The 22426-nt window shown below is 42.0% G+C and overlaps 1 protein-coding gene across 1 annotated transcript in view; it reads right to left on the bottom strand.

Moving 5' to 3' along the window:
• Nucleotides 1-670: 670 nt before the first annotated feature.
• Ift56 (intraflagellar transport 56) overlaps nt 671-22426 on the bottom strand; it is a 51952-nt gene continuing 30196 nt past the window's right edge. Inside the window, exons 11-18 of the mRNA XM_051151710.1 lie at nt 21214-21267; nt 19620-19683; nt 14889-14977; nt 13583-13666; nt 12391-12460; nt 6417-6523; nt 2574-2707; nt 671-1167 (exon numbers count right to left, since the gene is read on the bottom strand). Coding sequence (XP_051007667.1) covers nt 1056-1167; nt 2574-2707; nt 6417-6523; nt 12391-12460; nt 13583-13666; nt 14889-14977; nt 19620-19683; nt 21214-21267 — 714 coding nt within the window. The 3' untranslated portion in view covers nt 671-1055. The remainder of the gene's footprint in view (nt 1168-2573; nt 2708-6416; nt 6524-12390; nt 12461-13582; nt 13667-14888; nt 14978-19619; nt 19684-21213; nt 21268-22426) is intronic.

Consider the following 22426-nt stretch of genomic DNA (forward strand, 5'->3'; position numbering starts at 1 on the left):
TGCCTCCTAAATTCTGGGAATCTACAGGAGCCACCATACCCAGCCCCATTGCCTATTTATTTATTTATTTATTTACTCATTCACTTTATGTATATGCACAACAGAAGAGGGAATCTGATCCCATTACAGATAGCTGTGAGCCAGGTGTGGTGGCGCACACCTTTAATCCCAGCACTGTGCAGGCAGAGGCAGGTGGATCTCCGAGTTTGAGGCCAGCCTGGTCTACAAAGTGAGTTCCAGGACAGCCAGGGCTACATAGAGAAATCCTGTCTCAAAAAACAAAAACAAAGGAAAAAAACCTAAAACAAATGTATATATGTTTCACGAAAATCTTCCCAGTATTATGTTCAGTATTGTTCATTTGGCAGATACATGAAGAAGCTTGCCCTGGTTTTGTTTCCTAAAGTACAAAGAATACAGCTACTCTGAGACTTGTCCATCTTCAGAGATGCTAGGTTTTCCCTTTCTCTCACCTTGTAAAAACCTATAGTACTCAACTTGTCTCACTACAAGCCACATATGCAGCAATTTGCTTACTGAGCGACTGATCCCAGAAGCCTGCTACCTACCAATGACTGCAGCTTGGTAGAGGATCGCGTGCCCATCCTTGAAATCACACAGCTCTGGAAGCCCTCTGCCAGGACTCTTGGATAGGCTACTGTACAAGATGATCAAATGATAGCAGCATTTTAGTATATAGGTCTTGTCACTGCAGCTAGGAGGAAATGTCCTGAAACGCTAACAGAGAAGGAAAACAAAACCATTATCTATTCCTAAAAGCCAATAAATTAAATGGTTATTTTTGAGTGATTTTGGAAGAAAGGCACAAGGAAAGCCCAGTCTTTTCACCAGTAGACTACATGGGGTGTCAGCACAGACCCAGGAGATCTGCTGCCCGATGTCTAAGTCCACGCATATCACCTACTCATCTTGATGCTGTAAGAGCCAGGAAGGAAATGCCAGCCAAACAAGGTCCTGGATCACACATTCAAGTGCAGGAACCAGTTCCGGTTAGCTGAGAGAGGAAGCTGGCCCACGACCTGGGGCTCAGCAGCTTAGATGGGAACTCTGTTCTCCTTGGCCCACTTCTTCATGATCCTGATGATATAGTCCACTTGGGTGTTTCCTGTGCTTCTCAGTAAGTGCAGAACCTCTCGGAGGGTGTCTCTGAGGAAAGGTTTAAACAACAAACGGACTCAGTTGAGAAGGAAAACCATCAATCTCATGATGTTGCGCTACATCCCAGTGAGGCACTTGTGCCCATGGATGCTCCAATGAGTGTCAGCCAGTTACAAAGCTGCTGGGGTCCTTTTTGCTTTGTTTTTTGTTTTTGTTTGGTTTTTAGAGCCAGGGTTTCTCTGAGTAGCCTTGGCTGTCCTGGACTTTGTAGACCAGGCTGATGTTAAACTCACAGAGATCCACCTGCTTCTACCCCCTGAGTGCTGGGACTAAAGGCATGCGCCATCACACCCACTAAGCTGCTACTTTTCTAAGCCATTGTAATGGGTGGCTTTCTCAACAGATTTTTTCCAAAAGGTTCAAATACACTAATAATATAAATGAGAATAGCAGTAAGGACTAAAATTTGGTGGATACCCAGCATTTATATTTTAACTAATTAAAACACGTTTTCACTTAAAAACTCATGTATGCATGCATGTGTCCCTTTCTGAATGTCTAGGAGCACCTGACATATGGGCTGGGATTCAAGCTCCAGTTCTCATGACTCAAATGCTCTTAACCACGAGCTTTCTCCAGCCTCAAATTCGAATTCCTTACAATGACAGCTGGGATTGTAGGTGAGGCCGGCTGCAGCTTCCCTGTTGTCTCATCAGAACTCCGGCAACTGACTGAATCTGCTCCCCTTGGAGTCTTGTTTTCTATTCCTTTTCTATCTGAGAAACCTTCTGCACCTGACTACGTGCTTTTATTTAGGGCTATAAGCGGACACAAGGCAAGAAATAAATTTTGATAATTTGCTTACAAAATTATATTTCCTATCCATATGCATTAAGCAGTAAATATGTTGCATGGAGTTATTTTTAGAGCACGGAATTAATGAATTAGTTTTAGCCCAGGCTGGCTTTGCTAGCCTTATGCTCACAACTCTTCTTCAGGATCCCAAGTGATAGGAATTTATCTTTAAATATTTTAGTTTTTATTCACATAGAACTATAAACCTCTTAGTTTTACATAATCAAATATATTAACATTTCCTGGAATATAAAAAAGCAGAAGCAAAAAAAGAATTATCAACCATGTTTATTTTTTTTTTTTTTTGCCTAAATAAGAGAGCAGAAGGAAAAGCCAATAGGCAGAGATGAGAGTAGAAATGAGAATAGCATTTGTTTATAGAAATGGCTGTTCATGTGGAGCCAGATGTATACCTTGGCCTGGATTTGGAGGCTTGTATACTTAGAGTCCTCAGTATGTATAACTTAGAGTCATTTGATTTCATAAAGTAAGACATTTCTGAGAAAATGATGACACAGACAATGTGAACATCTCAATGCTGTGTCTTTGAGATCTCCACAGGCATCCTCTCCCCAGGGCTCTGCCTATTCGTTACTTACTTGGGCTCTCTGCCAGCTAGAATCATCTGGAAAATGCCCACACAGGCACCCCTTTTGCCTTCCCAGTACTCAGGGTTGGGATCCAGCCTCTCTAGGACATCAAAGGCTTTGGCTGAATAGTAGAACTGGCCCATCTGCAGAAGAAAACATGGTGGCAGGACTGACAGTTAGTCAAGGCGGGACCCAGTGACACAGATGGAGTACAGAGAATGGGGTGAGGCGCACACAGCCATTTTGAGGTAGCAACTTAGGTACATTTCAACTCCTAGCTAAAACAAGAAAACCACAGTTTAAGTGCATAGGTTCATTTAAGGCCATGTGCCCTTACTTTCAGTGATAGAAGATTTAGTCTACATACCATTGAATTATGCTGCCATCAAGACATTTGTTTCTTCTAATTCTATTCTACTTTTGTGAAAAACTGATGGCTGTCTTGAATTAGGTATCTTTCTTTGTATCTACATGTAAATTTCTTTTTTTTTTTTTTTTTTTTTCTTGTTTCTTTGTTTTTTCAAAACAGGGTTTCTATGTGTTGCCCTGGCTGTCCTGGACTCGATGTGTAGACCAGGCTGGTCTTGAACTCACAGAGATCCACCCTCTAGTCTCTTCCTCCCAAAGGCTGGGATTAAAGAAATGAGCTACCACAGCCCAGATAAATTAGGCATTTTTCAAGTTTCCTCAATATATTACACTAATCTGATCATATTCAACTCAAAACATTTTTCTTTCCCTGATTCTTAGAATTTCCTAAATTCTTAGATTGCCTAGACTATGAGGATTCTAAGCACAAGAACTCTTAATTCATTTCAATAGACACCTATCCCAAGGAGACCCAGCACATTTCCTTAGCCTCCCAGAACATGCTGGGCACAACTGAAATCTGCCTAGATGGGTTTCTTGAGTTGGCTCTCAGAGCTCCAAATTACTGGGTGATCCTCTTCACTCTGCTGATTTGGTTACCCCTCCAGCCCACTTCCCAGCCACTGATGAGTGCCTTAAGGTCTACACTGAATTCTCGGCTTTATACTGCTTGGGAAAGCCCAAACTTCCTCCCTGCAGCTCAAGTAACACCCTTCTCCTGTTTTTCTGCCTATCTCACAAGAAAAAGAGTTCTTCCTCTTCACAGGCTAGCCTTTCTGCCTTCACAGTCTGTAAGCTAACACATATACACAACAGTGTGTGTGAAACATGCACATTTTACTATGTGTGAAGACATTGGATCAACCACCTAGGTCCACATGCTGTGCCAAAACACAATCTTTTAGCATATGGCTTCCAGATGACTCCTGCTTCCTTACTCAGCAGCAACTGCTATTCCCACTTCTATATACTTTAATTTTGTTGTTGTTGTTGTTTTGTTTTTTCAAGAACAGGGTTTCTCTGTGTAGCCTTGGTTGTCCTGGACTCGCTTTGTAGACCAGGCTGGCCTCGAACTCACAGCGATCCGCCTGCCTCTGCCTCCTAAGTGCTGGGATTAAAGGCGTGCGCCACCACGCCCGGCTACAATAATCAACTTTTGCTTCTAAACTGGGGCAGTGGTGGTGCACACCTTTAATCCCAGCACTTGGGAGGCAGAGCCAGGCGGATCTCTAAATTTGAGGCCAGCCTGGTGTACAGAGTGAGTTCCAAGACAGCCAGAGCTACACAAAGAAACCCTCTCTCAGGAAAAAAAAAAAGAGTTTTAGCTATATGGTATACTTTATTACTGTGTGTCTTATAGTTGAATCAAACTTACATTTTAAGATACACCTATGTCTCAAAAAACAAAAAACAAAAAACAAACAAACAAAAAAAAGATACATCTATATTATTATAAATAGAACTAATTAGGTTTTTTTATTTTTCTAAGGTATTTTCTTAAGTTTTTATTTATTTATTTTGGGGTTTTTTGAGACAAGGTTTCTCTGTGTAGCCATGGCTATCCTGGACTAGTGTTGTAGACCAGGCTGGCCTTGAACTCACAGAGATCCGACTGCCTCTGCCTCCCGAGTGCTGGGATTGCAGGTGTGCACCACCACTGCCTAGCTTTTATGTTTTTATTTTATTGTTCATTTCCCTGCACACGTCATGGCAAACATGTGGAGGTCACAGGACAGTTTGTGGGAGTTGGGTCTCTCCTACCATTATGTAGATTAAAGGGATCAATCAAACTCAGGTTGTTGGGCTTGGCAGCAGGTGCCTTTACCTCATGGGATGATCTCATTGGCCGAGTTTTAGTTTTATTTTATGTGTAGGGTGTAAAGGAACTTTAATTCACAACATGGCTGCTGTGGTAAGAGATCACAAGCAAAGACCTTCTAGGTCTGGCTGGAATACAAACATGTCTTTAACCTAGGCTGCAGAAGCATGCAGACCTCTGAGTTCTAGTTGGTTCTGTTCAGTCAGTTTGTTTGAATGAGAGAGTTAAAAGCAGAAGGGGGGAAGGAGAGAGAGGAAGACAAAGAGGTGGAGGAAGAGGAGAGGAGAGAAGAGAGGGGAGAGAGAGAGGAGGCAGTTTTACCTGGAGAGTTTTACAGAGACAGGGTGAAGAGAGAGCAAGCTGGACACAGGTGAAGACAGAAGGAGCCAGAGAGAGAGAAGGAGCCGGAAGAGTAGAGCAGATTGCCGAGTCAGTTTGATCCAAGCAGAGCAATTCAGTCAAGCCAGTTTGAATGAAGTCAGCTTGTAGAGAAGACTGAGTCAGAACAGCTGAGTTGAACCAGCCAGCAAGAGTTCAGAAAGAACTAGAAAGGGTGAGCTTATTCAGTAATCTCAGAGGCTGAGAACATTCTAGGCCTAGATTAGATTGTATGGAGGCTAGAAGCTTCTGGGACTAGGCCTAGGTTAGCAGACAGAGGCAGAAGCCTCCAAGATGACAATTACTTCAGTCAAATAAAAGTTACTTTTACAATAGCGGTGCTTGTCCATATGCATGCCTGGGAACAGTGTGGATGTCTGCTGCCTGTGAATGTCAGAAGGCATCAGATCCTGAGACTGAAGATACAGATGATTGTGGACCACATGTGGTTACTGAACACCAAACCTGGGTCCTCTGCAAGAGGAGCAAGTGCTCTTAACTGCAAAGCCATCTCTCCAGCCATCAGTATCTCCAGTGTTATTTTTAAATAATTACAGATCCATAGGGAGTTGCAAAGATAGGACCATGTCTCCTGTACTTCTAACAGTCAATGGTTATAGCTTCTATAACTATAGTAAAAAAAAAAAAATCAAAATCAGGAAGTCTGCGAGGGCACTGCTGAGATGACAGGCCTGAGCAGAATGCCAAGTGCCTCCACTGCCAACATCCAAACTCCTCCTCCAAGCCCTTCCCTGTGTACCCAGCATCCCTAACACTAGTTGTTCTTGGTAATGTTGTCACTGATAATGCTGTAATTTCAAGATTTTTTTTTTTTTTTTTTTTTAGTTTTTTCGAGACAGGGTTTCTCTGTGTAGCCTTGGCTGTCCTGGACTCGCTTTGTAGACCAGGCTGGCCTCGAACTCACAGTGATCCGCCTGCCTCTGCCTCCCGAGTGCTGGGATTAAAGGCGTGCGCCACCACGCCCGGCTTCAAGAATGTTTTTATATAGTTATAAAACACAAAACTGAATTTTCAGCACAATGTACTTGATATTCCTTATTAATTTTGGGAGCATCGTCAGTCTTAACACTCAAATCAAAATTTGAGTGGGGATCCCTCCTACTATTGAAGGGTGACTGTAGTGAGAACAAGTTGATACCCAAATAAAAAGGGATGACATTTCTGATGTTATGGTGCAGTCTTCTTACCAACAGCTAGTCAGTCTCTAGAACTCAGTTTGGCTGATGCCACTGATCCTGTTTTCCTTTCCCATCACCCAAACTCACCTTGTAGCAGTCATTGGCAATGAGCTGTAAGAGGCTGAAGGACTCACCAGAGGTTTCCATCTTGAGATAAAGTTCCCAAGCTAGTCTTGGTTTCTTATTCATGATATCTACAAAAGGAAACAATTATTTATTTATGACAGTGCCTCAAGATATCACCTAAGCTGTCCTTCAGCTCCAGCCCCAAGCCTCTCACTTGGGACAGGGAGATGGGAATAGAAGAGTACTCCTCCATTCCCAGCTTAGGTATATTTTAACTTAATTTACATTTATGATATGTGTGTGCCCTATGGAGGTGAGAGGGCACTGGGCCCCCTAGAGCTGGAGTAGCAGGAGGTTGTAAGCTGCCCGGGTGCTGGGACCTGAATTCAGCAAGCACCCCTAACCACTGAGCCATCCATTACCTCAGCCCAGGCTCAGGCTTTGCAGTGTACCACTCTATGGAGTCGGATTTATATCCCCCAAATACAAAATAGTGGTAAAATACCTCTTACATGGAAAGCTTGCAATGCTGCCCTCTAGCTGGCTCCTTACCAGATTTAGATCAAACCAAAACCAGTTAAGATTTATATAATTATTTTTCGGACTGAATTGCTTTCTAGATGTTCATTATTCATTCCACCCTGTTTGCATTTCCACCTGCACAGTCTGACTGTGTCATGGTCCATGCTTATAATTCCAGTTTTGGGGAGATAACGGCAATGGGACCAGAGTTTAAGGCTAGCCTCGGATATAGAATGAGATTCTGTCTCAAAATACTACTAGCACCACCAACAAAAAGAGTATGTAATTGCTAAAATGTTCCTGTGACTACAAAAATAGATTGACCATTTTAAGGATAGCTTTAATTGTGTGTGTGTGTGTGTGTGTGTGTGTGTGTTGTTTGGAGTTGAGGGGCATGTGTCAGGGTGCATGTGTGATGGCAGTTCTCTTCCATGTTTCTTTGGTTTTCAGGAGACAAGTGCCCCTGGTGCATATTTTAAATCTGACTGGCTGGTAACAATGTCCATGCAGGCCTGACCCTGTGTGCCCAGATGAGGCACCATCCATAGACTCTGAACCCCGCCTTAGTTCTCTTTACTTTTATGCTTCCCCTATTTAATATTTAATTTTAACTCAGTGAGCCACCTCTGTTGTGCCCTGTTGTCTTTATTTTTTAAATTTAATTTATTTTGGTTTTTTTGTTTTGTTTTGTTTTTGTTTTTTTGAGACAGGGTTTCTCTGTGTAGACTTGGCTGCCGTGGACTCACTTTGTAGACCAGGCTGGCCTTGAACTCATATTGATCTGCCTGCCTCTGCCTCCTGAGTGCTGGGATTAAAGACGTGCGCCACCACGCCCGGCCCTTATTTTGTTTTTTTGAGACATGGTTTCTTACCTTATTTTAACTAGTGGACCACCTCTCTTGTGCCCTGTTGTCTTTATTATTTTGATTGTTTGTTTTTGAGACAGGGTTTCTCTATATCCTTGCCTGTCCTGGAACTCGCTCTGTCAACCAGGCTGGCCTTGACCCACAAAGGCCTGCCTGCCTCTACCTTCGAAATACTAGGTCCAGCTTATTTTTTAATTTTTATAACTCACAGAATTAACTAACCTGGGCTCATAGAGGTTCACAGAGACTGAACTGAGAATCAGGGAGCCTGCTTGGGTCTGACCTAGACCCTCTCTCTATGTTATGGCTGTGTGGCTTGGTCTTCTTGTGGGACTTCTGGCAGTGGGAGAGGGGCTGTCGCTGACCCTTCTGCCTGCTTTTAGAACCCTTTTCTTTCTACTGAGTTGCCTTGTCCAGCCTTAATATGAGGCATGGTCTCACTGCAACTTAATATGCCATGTTTGGTTGATATTCCTGGGAGGCCTGGCCATATCTGCAGGGAAAGGAGGAGGAACGGAGTGAGGTGGGGGGGGGGGGAGGAAAACTGCAGCTGATCTGGATATAACATAGAAGATAAATTTTAAAGAGAAGAATAAATCTTAAAAAATGTTTTTTATTCACGGAACTGGAGTTCCAAGCCCTTGGGAGCTGTCTGCTATGGATGCTAGGATGCAGACGAGTCCTCTGGAAAAGCAGTGGTGTTCACACACACTCCTGACTACCTAACCACCTCCCATCCCAGAGCAGCTATTAAAACACAAAACTAACAATAACAACAAAACCCACAAAAATTTCACTCCATAGTCCTGGATAGCCTAGAACTCAATATGTAGATTAGGATAGCTTTGAACTCACAAAGATCTACCTCCCTCTGTCTCTCAATCAGTTTATTTTTTTCCTCCGATATATCTTAGACTGACCACAAAACTCTCCATGGAGCCAAGGATGGCCTTGAACATCTGGTCTTTCTGACTACCCCTTAAGTAATGCTGGGGCTTTGGGGATTATTTGTTTTTGTTTTAATATCTGTTTAACTTTTTAAATTGTCATTCTCAAAGACATAAGTAGACCTATAATCATGGGTCTCATGGTCTCAGCCTCTTGAATGCTAGTATTGTTTTAGGTTACCTGCTTTCATCCTACCTTCAGCTGAAGATGACTTATCTCTGCTCTCTGCTCTTTGTTTTTATTGTTCACCCTTTCTATTTGCTTTTCCCTCTTACATTTTTTTCTGTTGCTCAGATAATTACTAGTCTTAAGCAGTTTGTTTCCCTACTCTCCCTATCATTAGTAACTAGTATCTTGGCACAAAATGTACTATTCTTGTTTCTTTACTCCTCTAAAATTGGTGGAGTGGAAGAGGCAGTTGCTTTTAACTGACACTTATTGCATTTTCATGGTAGGCATGTCCATGGGTTAGTTTTGTTTCTTCAGTTAATATTCTACTCTCAGTACAGAGCTGGGTAATGAGCCTAGAGTTCTGTGCATGTGGTCTGAGGGTTTAGCTACTGAGCTACACTCTAGGAACAGAAGAAAAGAAACAGCATCTTAACTCTACAACAACCTAGAACCTCTTAAACATGTGTTTCAGTAATAGAAAGACAAAATCCCAAATGTGCAAATCCCAGTGCAGAGCCTGGTGTGGTGGCGCACGCCTTTATCCCAGCACGTGGGGGGTAGGGGCAGGTGGATCTCTATAAATTGAGGCCAGAGTCTATCTATAGTGACCACCTGGCCTATCTAGTGATTTCTAAGACATTCAGAACTGCATAGTGAGACCCTGTCTCAAAAGAACAAAACAAACCAAAAATCAAGTCTCAATGAAGAAACAAACAAACCAAAAACCCTGGAAAATCAAGACAATACAACTACTCTGAAAATTAATAATTTCACAGTAATGGAGTCCAGTGAGAGTGAAAGTAAATTAGGTGAGACAAAGAAGTCAAAAGAATGACTGTGAGAACGTTTATTGAAATCAAAGAGACATAAATAATCTGAATGAAATCAAAGAAAACATAAACAAATAGCTGAATAAAGAAGTCAGTATGAAAAAAATCAGTATAAGGGGCTGGTAAGATGGCTTAGTGGTTAAGAGAGCTGGCTGCTTTTCCAGAGGATTCAAGATTCTGTTCCCTGAACCCACATGGTGACTCACAACTGTCTGTAAATCCACTAACAGGGGATCCAATGCCGTCTTCTGGCCTCCTCAGGCACTGCATTCACAGAGTGTACACACTCATACACATAAAAAGAAAAAAGTTTAAAAAAGATCTAAATTGTTAAAAACATTAAAGATGAAAAAGGAAATCATAAGAATAAACACTTGTGAAACTTAACTTGAATTTTTTTGTTTTCTTTCCTGGACTCACTTTGTAGACCAGGCTGGCCTGGAACTCACAGAGATCTGCCTGTCTCTGCCTCCCCAAGTGCTGGGATTATAGGCGTGTGCCACCACACCCAGCTTAACTTGAAATTATGTAAGTCAAAATTTCAGTAAGGCATACAAAAATTTACTGGAAATCCTTGCCAATAGAATGGATCAAGTGGAAGACGGCATTAGGACTTGGGGAAAAAGTAGCTAATCTTGGTTATCAACTTGACTCTATGGAATCAATGAAAACACAAGAGTCTAGGCATGCCTGTGAGATGTTTTCTTACTTGAGTTATCAGAAGACAGATGCCCCACACTAAATGTTGGCCACATTGTTGCTTTTCACCTGCTTGCCCTCACTCTCCTGACACTCACCTGACCCCCTGCTGAAGAGCTCCTATGCCTGTGTTAGAACTAATGTCTTTGGGATTCCAACATAGATTGAAGACCAGCAGCTCCCTAGGAATCCTCCAGGACCCCAGTGCCAGCTTGGAAGAATGCTGAGCTATCCAGCCTTGGGGACAGAAAAACTACCAGATTTTCATCCTTTTCATCATGAGACAGTCACTGTAGGATGCCTGGACGCTAGCCGGTAAGCCAGAATAGCAAATCATATGTGTGTGTGTGTGTGTGTGTGTGTGTGTGCATTGTGTGTGTGTGTGTGTGTGTACATCCTCTCAGTTCTTTTCTGTTAAAGAACCATGGTTAATAAGTCACCATTCATATAACAATAAAAATATTAATGGAAGATGAAGAAATTATATATATATGGGACATAATTAAAAGACTTAATATATGATTCATGGGCATAAAACAGAGAGACATTGAAGACAAAGGCAGAGACATATTCAATATGGCCATAACAGGAAAATGTAAAAATCTAGGGAAAGACATATCCATACAGGAAGCCTAGGAAACATCTGAGTAAAGAAACAACCTACAGAAGGGACAAAGATATTGGGTTAGCCATATCTGATGGAGTATTAATGCCTGTAAAAAGTAAAAAGCTCCAAAAACCCCAAAATACCAAAATCTATATAACATAACCAATAAATGGGCTAGTAAAATTAATTCTCAAAATATAAAGCATATTAACAAATAAGCATATGAAAAAGGTTCTGCATCCTTAGCAGTCAGGGAGATGGAAATTATAGCCACATGAGATTCCATCTCTTCCCAGTCAGAATGGCTATCAAACAAACTAAGTGCTGGCGAGTGTGGCGAAGGGAGCCTTTATACAATGCTGGTGGGAGTGCAAATTAGCCTAACAGGTTCAGAAGTCAATTATGAAAATTCCTCAACATCTCTGACTAGTAGGGTGTGGTTAGCGTGGTGCAGCACTCACCTAGCTCACACAAGGCTCCAGGCTTGAGCCCCACAAAGCAACAGATCAAGACATCTACGATCCCAGGCCTTCACACCACAAAAGACACTTGCACACCCATGCTTATTCTGCACTATTCATAATAACCAAGTTAGGGAATTAGCTAACATGCCTAACACACACACAGAGAGGGGGGGGGGATATAAAGAACAACTAAATTATGTCATGATTTAGAAAATGTGTACAATAATGCTTGAGAGCATTATTAACATATAAAAACTCAGACAAATATCTTCTCTCATTTGTGGATCTTGGATTTTATAAAGACTCACAAGCCCATTTTCCCATATGATAGGAAAGTAGAAGGGAGATGGGGAATGGAGGAAACTATGGGAGGGTTTGTGGGGTGGATATGGTCAAAGTATATTATATACTTGAAATTATCTTGAAGAAACATGGCACTATGTACAGTTAATATAGGCAAAAAATCTGGGAAAGGGGGAAAGATATGAGAGAGAGACTTATTAGAGGTTATCAATAAATGAAAATTATATTTTGACATGTTGTTACTTTTCAGATTGAAAACTGAAAAGGCAAAACCAGTATGACAGCACCATCCCTCCAGTGACACTGAGCAGATCTGGAAGCTGAGCAAGGCTACAAGAGCCTGACATCTGTTGGCAGGAGCAGTGTGCTATGTCAGCATGGAAGGGCGGAACTAATCACAGGAAGTTACACATCACATCACATGGCAGCTCTTACTGAGGAGCATAAATAACCCTTAATTTCAGTGTCTACTCATCCTACAGAACACAAAGAAGTATAGAAAATGCTTAATGTGATTCCCAAGCAGATTACACAATGGAGAAGAAAAGGAGGATTCTTGTTGTAATGTTGAAAAAGAAAACTTACAGCAGCGAGCTAACCAACTGAGGTAAATGTAATCATTTTTCAACTTTTCACTTTGGATCAAAAGGAAAACCTATGAGAGAAAAGACAAGGAATATACACAAGGCTGGTATACAATAAAAACGGACACTATCAACTAGGCCAGGCTGCTGATACTGTAGCCGTATTTATATTTTAATAGTAAAACTGAAGAGTTAAGAGGAAAACATTAATGATTATAAAATCTGTATGTGTAATGACATTATGCTTTTTCTTGGGCGGGGGTTTCAAGACAGGGTTTCTCTGTGTAGCCTTGGCTGTCCTGGACTCACTTTGTAGACCAGGCTGGCCTCGAACTCACAGTGATCCACCTGCCTCTGCCTTCCAAGTGCTGGGATTAAAGGCGTGCACCATGACGCCTGGCGACATTATGCTTTTAAGAACAGTTGCTTATTTATGGGCACGCATATGAGCCTGCATGAGTGTATGCACACCATGAATGTGCAAAAGCCCTCAGGGGACAGGAGAGATCCCTGTCAGATTCTCTGGAACTTAGACTGCAGGCAGTTACAAGTCACCACATAGGTGCTGGGAACTAAACCCTAGTCTTCTGGAGAAAGCAGTGAGTGCTCTTAATGTGTGAGCCATCGCTCCAGGGTAATATTGTACTCTCTAACGTAAACCACAATGAAACAAATTGAAGTTACTTATGTACTCTACCTGTGTGCATGAGAGTACATGGAACATGTATAACGTGCTGTGCGTATGGAGGTCAGAGGGCAACTTCCAGAAGCTGATTCTTGCCTTCCACCTTGCTGCTGCAGGCTGGCTGGCCTGCAAGCTTCCAGCCAGTTCTCCTGTTTCTGCCTCCCAGCTGTAAGAATGCTACCACAGCCAGCTTTTTATGTGGGCTCTAGGGATGAGTTTAGGTCGCCAAGCTTGAGTGGCTAGCTCCTTAACCTGCTGAGCCACCTCTCTGGCCTGTTCTGTTCTGTGTTTTGAGGCTGGCTGCTCTGCTACTAAGCACTGGGTTTGTAAAGAATGAGTGCTCCTCCCTAGCTAAGCCAACCTTTAGTAGTCCTTTACCCTTGCCCAGTGTATTTTAGCGAGAAGAATTTAAGGATGCTTTTAGATATGATCATTCAAATGCCTTTAAAAGCAGGCACCCTGATAAGTGTCATCATTTGAAAGAGAGAAAAAAAAAAGCAGCACTCACCTCTTCACCCTCACTGGTATTGCCTGTTGCAGCTTTGGCTTGGGCGTAATTAAAGTTAAAGATGTCATCATTATAGAAGTAACTCTGAAAAAATGTGCCAAGAACAGGCCACACTGAATATTAATATTAAATATAAGATCATCAGCTACACTAACTAAATAATCGTTTTTTGTTTGGTTGGTTTGATTTAGTTTTTTGAGACAGGGTTTCTCTGTGTAGCCCTGGCTGTCCTAGACTCACTTTGTAGACCAGGCTGGCCTCGAACTCAGAGCGATCCGCCCGCCTCTGCCTCCCGAGTGCTGGGATTAAAGGCGTGCGCCACCACACTTAGCCTAAATAATCTTCTTAAAGTTTATTATTGCTGGGCATGGTGCCGTACACCTTAATTCTAGCATTCAGGAGGCATAAGCAGGCAGGTCTCTGTGAATTTGAGGCCAGTCTGGTCTATATGGTGAATTCCAGGCCAACCAGGGTGACCCTGTCTCTCAAAAAAAGTAAAATTAATTTATGTGTGTTCTCTATGCACATGCATGATATCGGGGTGAGGATGTGGGTGTGTGTGGTGGTAGTGGGGTACTTCGTGATATGTGTGCTGTGTGCATGTGGAGGTCAAAGGACAATCTGTGGTTCAGCTCTAGCTCTTTCCTTCTGCATTTACTTGGGTTCTTGAATTGAACTCAGGTCACCAGGCTTTTTTTACCTGCCCCCATAGAAATAATCTTAAAAGCCAGTGTGGTACATGCCTTTAATCCCTGAAATTGAGAGGCAGAGTCAGGCAGATCTCTGAGTTTGAGACCAGCCTGGACTACAAAGTGAGTTCCAGAAAAGCCAGGGATACACAGAGAATCCTGTCTCAAAAAAAAAAAAAAAAAAAAATTAATTCCATGATGCCATGAATACTACTAGAGAAGAGAGGCTATCTATAAAATTATGTGTATATATATATATATATATATACACACACACATATATAATATATATATATACATATATATATATACAATTTTTTTTTTTTTGTGGAGAGAAGTAACTGTGATTGCCTTGAACTCCTTTTTTATTGTTTTGTTTGTTTGTTTTTTATTTTTCTAGACAGGGTTTCTCTGTTTAGTCCTGGCTGTCCTGGACTCACTTTGTAGACCAGGCTGGTCTTGAACTCACAGAGATTAGTCTGCCTCTGCCTCCTGAGTACTGGGATAGAAAGCATGTGCCACCTTGCCCAATTTGGCCTCAAACTCTTAATTCTTTCCATCTCACACTGCATGTAGAGTTTGTCACACATAAAGTCATATAGATAATTCATACTGACCTTGAAAGAGTTGAGGTAAATCAAGACATCATCAAATTGTTTAAGCAGGAAGAAACAGGAAGCCATGCACTGCCTCCCTGGTATTGTATCTAAAATGGAGTTGAGGAAAGGGAGAAGGAATCATGGAAATTCATGAAACCAGAAGTTGTCTTTAGTTAAAATTCGAGTTACTGTAGAATTTAGAAACAGGAACAAAGCTGGATGTGGTAGTGCACGCCTTTAATCCCAGCACCAGGAGGCAGAGGCAGGTGGAGCTCTGTGAGTTCAAGGCCAGCCTGGTCTATATAACAAACTCCAGGAAACCCTGTCTAAAATAAAATAATGAATCCGTGATCTCTTTCTAAGTCCTGATTCTGAAACTAAGTTCTGCTGGCCCCAGACTCTAGACTCAACTCTCAGAGTCTACAAGAAACATGTCCCCTGCAAGTACACTGGCTTTGGTATCCCCTAGTCCACCTTCAAGAGGCTTTGGTTTATGCAGTTCCAATACCTCAGCTCCATCAGTGTGGTCCAGACCCCATATTTATATGTCCAACACAACCTACCACCTCCAAACTCAAGCAGAGAAATACTGTGTCACGGAGCTGACTCTGATCTGGTCCTGTGTTTATCTCTGGTCTTACACTCCTATTTGAGATAGCAGATGCTAGTGTGACACCCTGACCCACACCCATGGCATTCTGAAGAAGGCTTGATGCTGTTTGCTGTTACCATAGTCTGATAGGCTCCGTAACCTATTTTGGTATTATGCTCCAGGTTGGCCCATCTCACTAGTAAGCCCACAAGGGCAGGGATTCTTGTTTTGTTTGCTGCTACATTTCCAATGCTTTAGTATGTTTTTGTTGTACAAATCAAAAATAAAATAGGGAAAAGAAGGCTGGGCATGGTGGCACACGCCTTTAACCTCAGCACTCGGGGAGGCAGAGGCAGGCGGATCGCTGTGAGCTCAAGGCCAGCCTAATCTACAAAGTGAGTCCAGGACAGCTAAGGCTACACAGGGAAACCCTGTCTCGAAAAACAAAAAAACAAAAGGAAAAGGAATACTGCTTGATAAATACTATTGGTGAGACATTTATGAATCTTCAGGAGTGACTTTTTTTTTTAAAGTTAACAATCAGTTCAGCAAGCACACGTTTTTGCTACGTAGACCAAGGATGGGCTGAAACTCACAGAGATCCACCTGCCTCTGCCTCCATAGTGCTGGGACTAAAAACATGTCCCACCATGCCCAGCAGATTTAAACATGTTTTCAATAATTTATTTACTTAAAAAAAAAAATGTTATGTGGGGGATGGAGAGATGGCTCAGAGGTTAAGAGCACTATCTGCTCTTCTAAAGGTCTTGAGTTCATTTCCCAGCAACCACATGGTGGCTCACAACCATCTATAATGAGATCTGGTGCCCTCTTCTGGTGTGAAGGTATACATGCAGGCAGAACACTATATGTAATAAATTAATAAATCTCTTTTTAAAAAATGTTATGTGCATTAGTGTGAAGTTATCTGTATCGCCTGGAACCGGAGTTACAGACAAGTGTGAGCTGCCATGTAGGTGATGGGAATTGAACCCAGGTCCTTAGGAAGAGCAGACACTGCTCTTAACTGCTGAGCCATCTCTCCAGCCACTTGCAATCCCAGGACTTAAAAAATATATATTTATTTATTTATTCGTTCATTCTCTCTGCCTCTCTCTGTCTCTGTCTCTGCCGCTCTGTCTTCCCCCGCTTCCCCCTCTGTTGTTTTTCCAGACAAGGTTTCTCTGTGTAGCCCTGGCTCTCCTAGAACCCACTTTGTAGACCAGGTTGGCCTTGAACTTAGAGATCCGCCTGCCACACCAAGCCATCTTTCTCCCTTCCCCCACCCCCTCTCTTTTTAGTTTTTTAAGACAGCATTTCTCTGTGTACCCTTGGCTGTCCTGGACTCACTTTGTAGACCAGGTTGGCCTTGAACTCACAGTGATCCGCCTGCCTCTGCCTCCTGAGTGCTGGGATTAAAGGTATGTGCCACCACGCCCAGCTTTGTCTCTTTTTAAAGATATTATTTTTATTTATGTGTATGGTGTGTTTGGGGCAGATGTGTGCAGATGCCCACAGAGCTAGAGGAGGGCATCAGATTCCCGGGAACTGGAGTTACAGACAGCTGTGAGCAGCCCACCATGAGTGTTGGGACCCAAACTCTGACCCTCTGCAGGAGCAATACATGCTGTTAACCACTGAGCTCTCCCCCGCCCCCTCTCATGGACTCTTATGTTTTTTTTAACATTCAAAGTGTATTTTAAGCCAAGCGTGGTGGTGCACACCTTTAATCTCAGCACTCGGGAGGCAGAGGCTGGTGGATCGGTGTGAGTTCGAAACCAGCCTGGTCTACAAAGTGAGTCCAGGACAGCCAAGGCCACACAGAGAGACCTTGTCTTGTAAAAAAAAAAAAAAAAAAAAGTGTATTTTATTACATTTCTTTATGCATTTTGAATTGTGTGTATATGAGTGTGGCCATAATCTGCCTGGCATGGTGTGCATGCAGAGGTCTGAGGACAAGTCATAGAAGTTGTTTCTCCTATCATGTGAGTTTTGGCAAATAAACTCAAGTCGCTGGGTTTGTTGGGGAATGTCTTTACCTACTGACTCAGCTCACTGGTCCTTATTTTTAATTTTTTCTTTTTTTAATGTATGTGACAAATGTGTGTTTACGTATGGTGTGTATGTATATTTGTCTATGTACAAGTATGTGTAGTATGGCATTCATAAGGTCATAGGACAGCCTGACATGTTGTTCCTTACCTTCCTCCTTGTTTGCGTCAGGCCCTCTTGCAGTTTGGCCATATATGCCAGGCTAGCTGCCCTGCAAACTTTCAAGGACTCCCCAGCCTCCACCTCCCATCTCACAGCTGGAGCACCACGTTACAGATGCTCACTGCTCTCTTTCCATGGATGCTAGGCCAAATTCAGGCCCTTGTGCTTGTTATTACAGGTACTTTATATCACAGAGCCATCTCTTCAGTCTGGGATTATTTTTATAACCAACAAAATCTTTTCTGAATTCAGGCTTTGCTAGATGTGGTGATGCATGCCTGTAATCCCAGCACTTGGGAGGCAGAGGCAAGATGATCATAAGTTCAAAGCCAACATGGTCTATATAGTAAGTTCCAGGCCAGCCAAGACTACATAATGAGACACTGTCTCAAAAAACAACCAGAAAAGCAACAAAAATGTGTGTGTGTGCAGGAGGACCTAGAACATGCCAGAAGGTTAATATATGAGGAGCTGCTAAAATTTCTGTAAGATCATTTCATATTACAGCTATTTATAACTCTCAGGAACTAAGAAGCAAATTTATTCCTGTTTATTATTTATTCTCACATCACTCTTAAAAATATACTTATTTATTTTTTATGTGTATGGGTGTTTTGCCTACACATGTCTGTGTATTATGTGTGCCTGGTTCCCATGGAGGCCAGAAGACGTCAGTTCCCTGGGAATGGAGTTACAGACAGTTGTAAGCTGCCATGTGGGTATTTGGAATTGAATTCAGGTCCTCTGTAAGAGCTGACAGTGCTCTTAACTTATGAGCCATTCCTCTAGCCGCACAGCCTTTTTTTTTTTTTTTTTAAACAAGGCTATTTTTATTTTTAATTATGTGCACATATGAGTGAAGGAGAGATAAACGTGTTTTTTGTTTAGAACACAAGTGGGGGATGAGAAAAAGACTTGTGAGAAAGCAGGTGATGTTTATCGCCTTAGAAGTCAAACCACCATGTGGAGAAGATTGGTTGTTAACCAGTTGAAAAATATCCTTAAACAAATTCTGAGAAGAGATATAAACGTGAGCCAAAAACAAGAGGCAGAGCCTTTGGAGACTTGGGATAGTTTTGGCTGTTCATCACTCCACTTCAGGATGTTCCTAGAGAGAACAGCTTGAGGGAAAGCTTCGGAGCTCTGGGCTCTGGCTAAGGCTTTGGGCTCCAGTTGCTCCAGGTTCCAGCAGAAGAAATCCTGCTGATTACACCAGGAGAATCGTTCCTCTGAACTGATATCCTTAAGGTTTCATTATTGTATTCTTTAATTGCCTTTTCCTATTGTTTAGGTTAGTTGAGTTATAAGTGAGGTACTCTCAGTTAATAAGTTCGTAATAAAATATAATTGTTAAGAAAATTGAGCCTACATATGAGTGCAAGTGCCTGTGGCGTCCAAAAGGAAATATTGGATCCCCTGTGGTTACAGGCAGTTGTGAACCACTTGATGTGGGTGCTGGGAATTCACCTTGAGTCCTCTGTAAAAGCAGCAAATGTTCTTAACCACTGACACATCCAGCCCTCTCTTATCCTACTTTCATTGATATGTTAAAAAGGGATAATTCTAATATTTCCTCTTCCTGAGTTTGTGTGTGTGTGTGTGTGTGTGTGTGTGTGTGTGTGTGTGTGTGTGTGTGACTGTTGCAATAGGATCTCCTATATCCCAAGTTGGCCTTCACTATGAGGCTGAGGATCCCTTGAACTCCTGATCGTCCTGTTTCTATCTCCCAAGGGCTGGAATTATAGGTACCACAAGGCTTCCTAGTGCTAGGCAAGCATGCTACAAAACGAGCTATATCCTCAGCCCTCCTCTCCCATTTCTACCTCTTGTTTTATAATAAGAAGCATAATATATATTATATCCCAAGACAGTCAGACTCACTAGCCGATATCGTCCAACTCCCAATTATAAAATGTGTTCAAAAGGACAGATCTTAGACATACCACATTCACTAGCTGATCCTCCTACCAACTGGAAAAATTGCTGGGCAATTTTCATATGATCCCTCTGCAAAACAGAACAGAACTGATGGAGAGGAAGCAGCCACAAATATTTCATCTATATTATACTTATGATGTATTTTCCTATATGTCATTTAACATGTATCCTTGTTTCAAACCATTCTCAAGTTCTTTTTAGCACAAGCACCTAGACAATTACAACCTGATATTGCATGAAAACAGGTAGAGTCGATTATAGAAGAAAACCAACCTCAAAATTCTACCCTAAAATCCATGTATTAAATAAATAATGTACACATTCAACAAATATGTAACTGTGTGTGTGCACTTTGTATAGATGCTATAGACATAACAAAGATTGTTTATTACACTCACTTATCTATGTAGAAAGTATTTGTTGTCTGCATGGAGAGACCCAAAGATGAATGGCATCCTTCGTTTCATAAAAAACTTAATGTGTGCTGGGTGTGGTGGCACACGCCTTTAATCCCAGCACTTGGGAGACAGAGGCAGGCGGATCTCTGTGAGTGTCCAGGAAAGACTGGTCTACAAAGAGAGTCCTAGACAGCCAAAGTTATACAGAAAAACTCTGTTTAAAAAAAAAAAACTTAATATGCTACATTAACATATAAACAGATAAAACCTAATTTTACCTTTTTGTCTGCATGCCTGTCTGTTCTTGAGAAAGGGTTGCACTATCTAATACAGGCTATGCTTGAACTGGAGATGCTCTTGCCTTGGCCTCCTAAGTGCTGTAGTTATGTGTGTCTCCATGCCCAACAGCAGCCTAACTTTAGACTGCTTTCATAATTAAAGGAAGCTCTTTAAACCAAACACTGGAGAGACTGAGGCAGGAAGACTGACATTTGATGTGAGTTCAAGGCCATTCTGCGGATATTGTATATGAGACCCTATCTCAAGAAACCAAAATTAAAAAACAAAACAGACAAACAAAAACCAGCCAAGCCGTGCTGGTACACACCTTCGATCCCAGCACTTGGGAGGCAGAGGCAGAGGCAGAGGCAGGCAGATCTTCTAGGCCAGTGTGGTTTACAGAGTGAGTTCCTAGACAGCCAGGACTATGTCCTGTTTCCAGGGGGAAAGAAAGAAAGAAAGAAAAAGAAAAGAAAGAATGAAAAAAGAAAAAAAGCTTTCTAAAAGAGATGGGAGTATATTTCCAGTACCTCAACAAAAGCTTTTCTAGAGAAAAAAAACTTGCCAATTTCTAGATGCCAAATCCATTGTCTATGTTTGTCAATGAAGAGATTATTACATTGGGGCTCTTTTAAACAAAGTAGCAAGTTTTATGGTTAAAGCCTAAAAATAATCTCTGCATAATAGAACTGTTTTTGCAAAGACCCTAGACTGGAGGATATAAAGATTTAAAAAGAAATGAAGGACTGAGAAGGTGACTCAGAGCTGGGTCCCTAGCACCCCACCCCCAGCAGCAAAGTAAGAGGACCTGCAGAAGAACCCAGGCATGGTGAGGGTGTTACTGGTTGACATCAGTATTACTTCTGGTCTTTACATAACTAGAACTTTGCAAAATGTGGATTACCAACGATTTCATACTCACCGAACCCATTTCCTGGCCAAGGGCTGCATTGACAACTCCCTTGAGGATGTACTCCTGGGAAAACACAATCAGACCAATCACAGTTAGGTAGGCTTTCTTGTTGGCCCCTTGCACCAACTCTACTTCATATGCCAAGTTGCTTTTCTCTGCTATATCCCTGACTTATGAAAGGACAAGGAGTCTGGTTTGATTTCTATATAGCAGAGTTGATCATTGTAAAAGTTCAGTCTTTAAAAAAAAACTTTTAATTGAGCATCACATAACATGCGCATAGTGTATAATATGCTGCATAGCCTTCTCACATAAAAGCTCAGTCTTAAGCAGAAACAACTCAGTGGGAGGCTGGAGAGATAGCTCAGTAGGAAAAGGGCTTGCCATGTAATTTGAAGTCCCTAGTTCAATTCTCAGGACCCATGTGAAAAGCCACTTGTAATCCCAATGGTGGGAAGGTGGAAACGGGCAGATTCCTGGGGCTTGCTAGGCAGGCCAACCTAGCCCCAGCACGGAGAGACCCAGTCTCCAAGGACAGGTAGACAGTGCTCATGGAAAAAAGACCACCACATATACCTCATTTCCCCTCTCCAGTGCCACAAGAACTATGCTTTGGCTCTTTTCATGAAGAGTGAAAACATCTGATCCCCACTCATAGGATACTTTCTCTTTTGGAGTCCTGTGGCATCATCTCTATCTTTTTCAGTCTTGGTTCAAATTTTATTAATACCTTCCTCAGCATCATCAGCTTTTATTAAAAGAACTTATTCTAGCGGGGTAGTGGTGGCACACACCTTTAATCTCACACATAGAGGCAGGCGGATCTCTGAGTTCAAGGCCAGCCTGGTCTATAATGAGTTCTAGGCCAACCAGAGCTACAAAGAGAAACCCTATCTCAAAGAAAGAAAGAAAGAAAGTGCTCATTCTAAGTAGCATAAAAGATACTGGAGCCTCCAGTTCACTTGAGAACTAGACTTGATTAGGCTCCACTGGGCCTGGAAGTTTTTTCATTCAGGTGGTTTTCCTTTATTCTCATTTTTAGAAAAACATTTATTTATTTTCCGTGTGTGTGTGTGTGTGTGTGCGCGTGTGCACGTGCTTCTGGGTATGGGTATGTGTACACACTAGAGCATGTATATGGAAGTCAGAATACAGAGTACAGTTGTGGGACTTATTTCTTTCCTTCTATAATATGTATTCTGGCAGGAGCTTTTCCCAGTAA

Source organism: Acomys russatus, chromosome 10, assembly GCF_903995435.1.
Source record: "Acomys russatus chromosome 10, mAcoRus1.1, whole genome shotgun sequence".
In the NCBI taxonomy this organism is placed as follows: domain Eukaryota; kingdom Metazoa; phylum Chordata; class Mammalia; order Rodentia; family Muridae; genus Acomys; species Acomys russatus.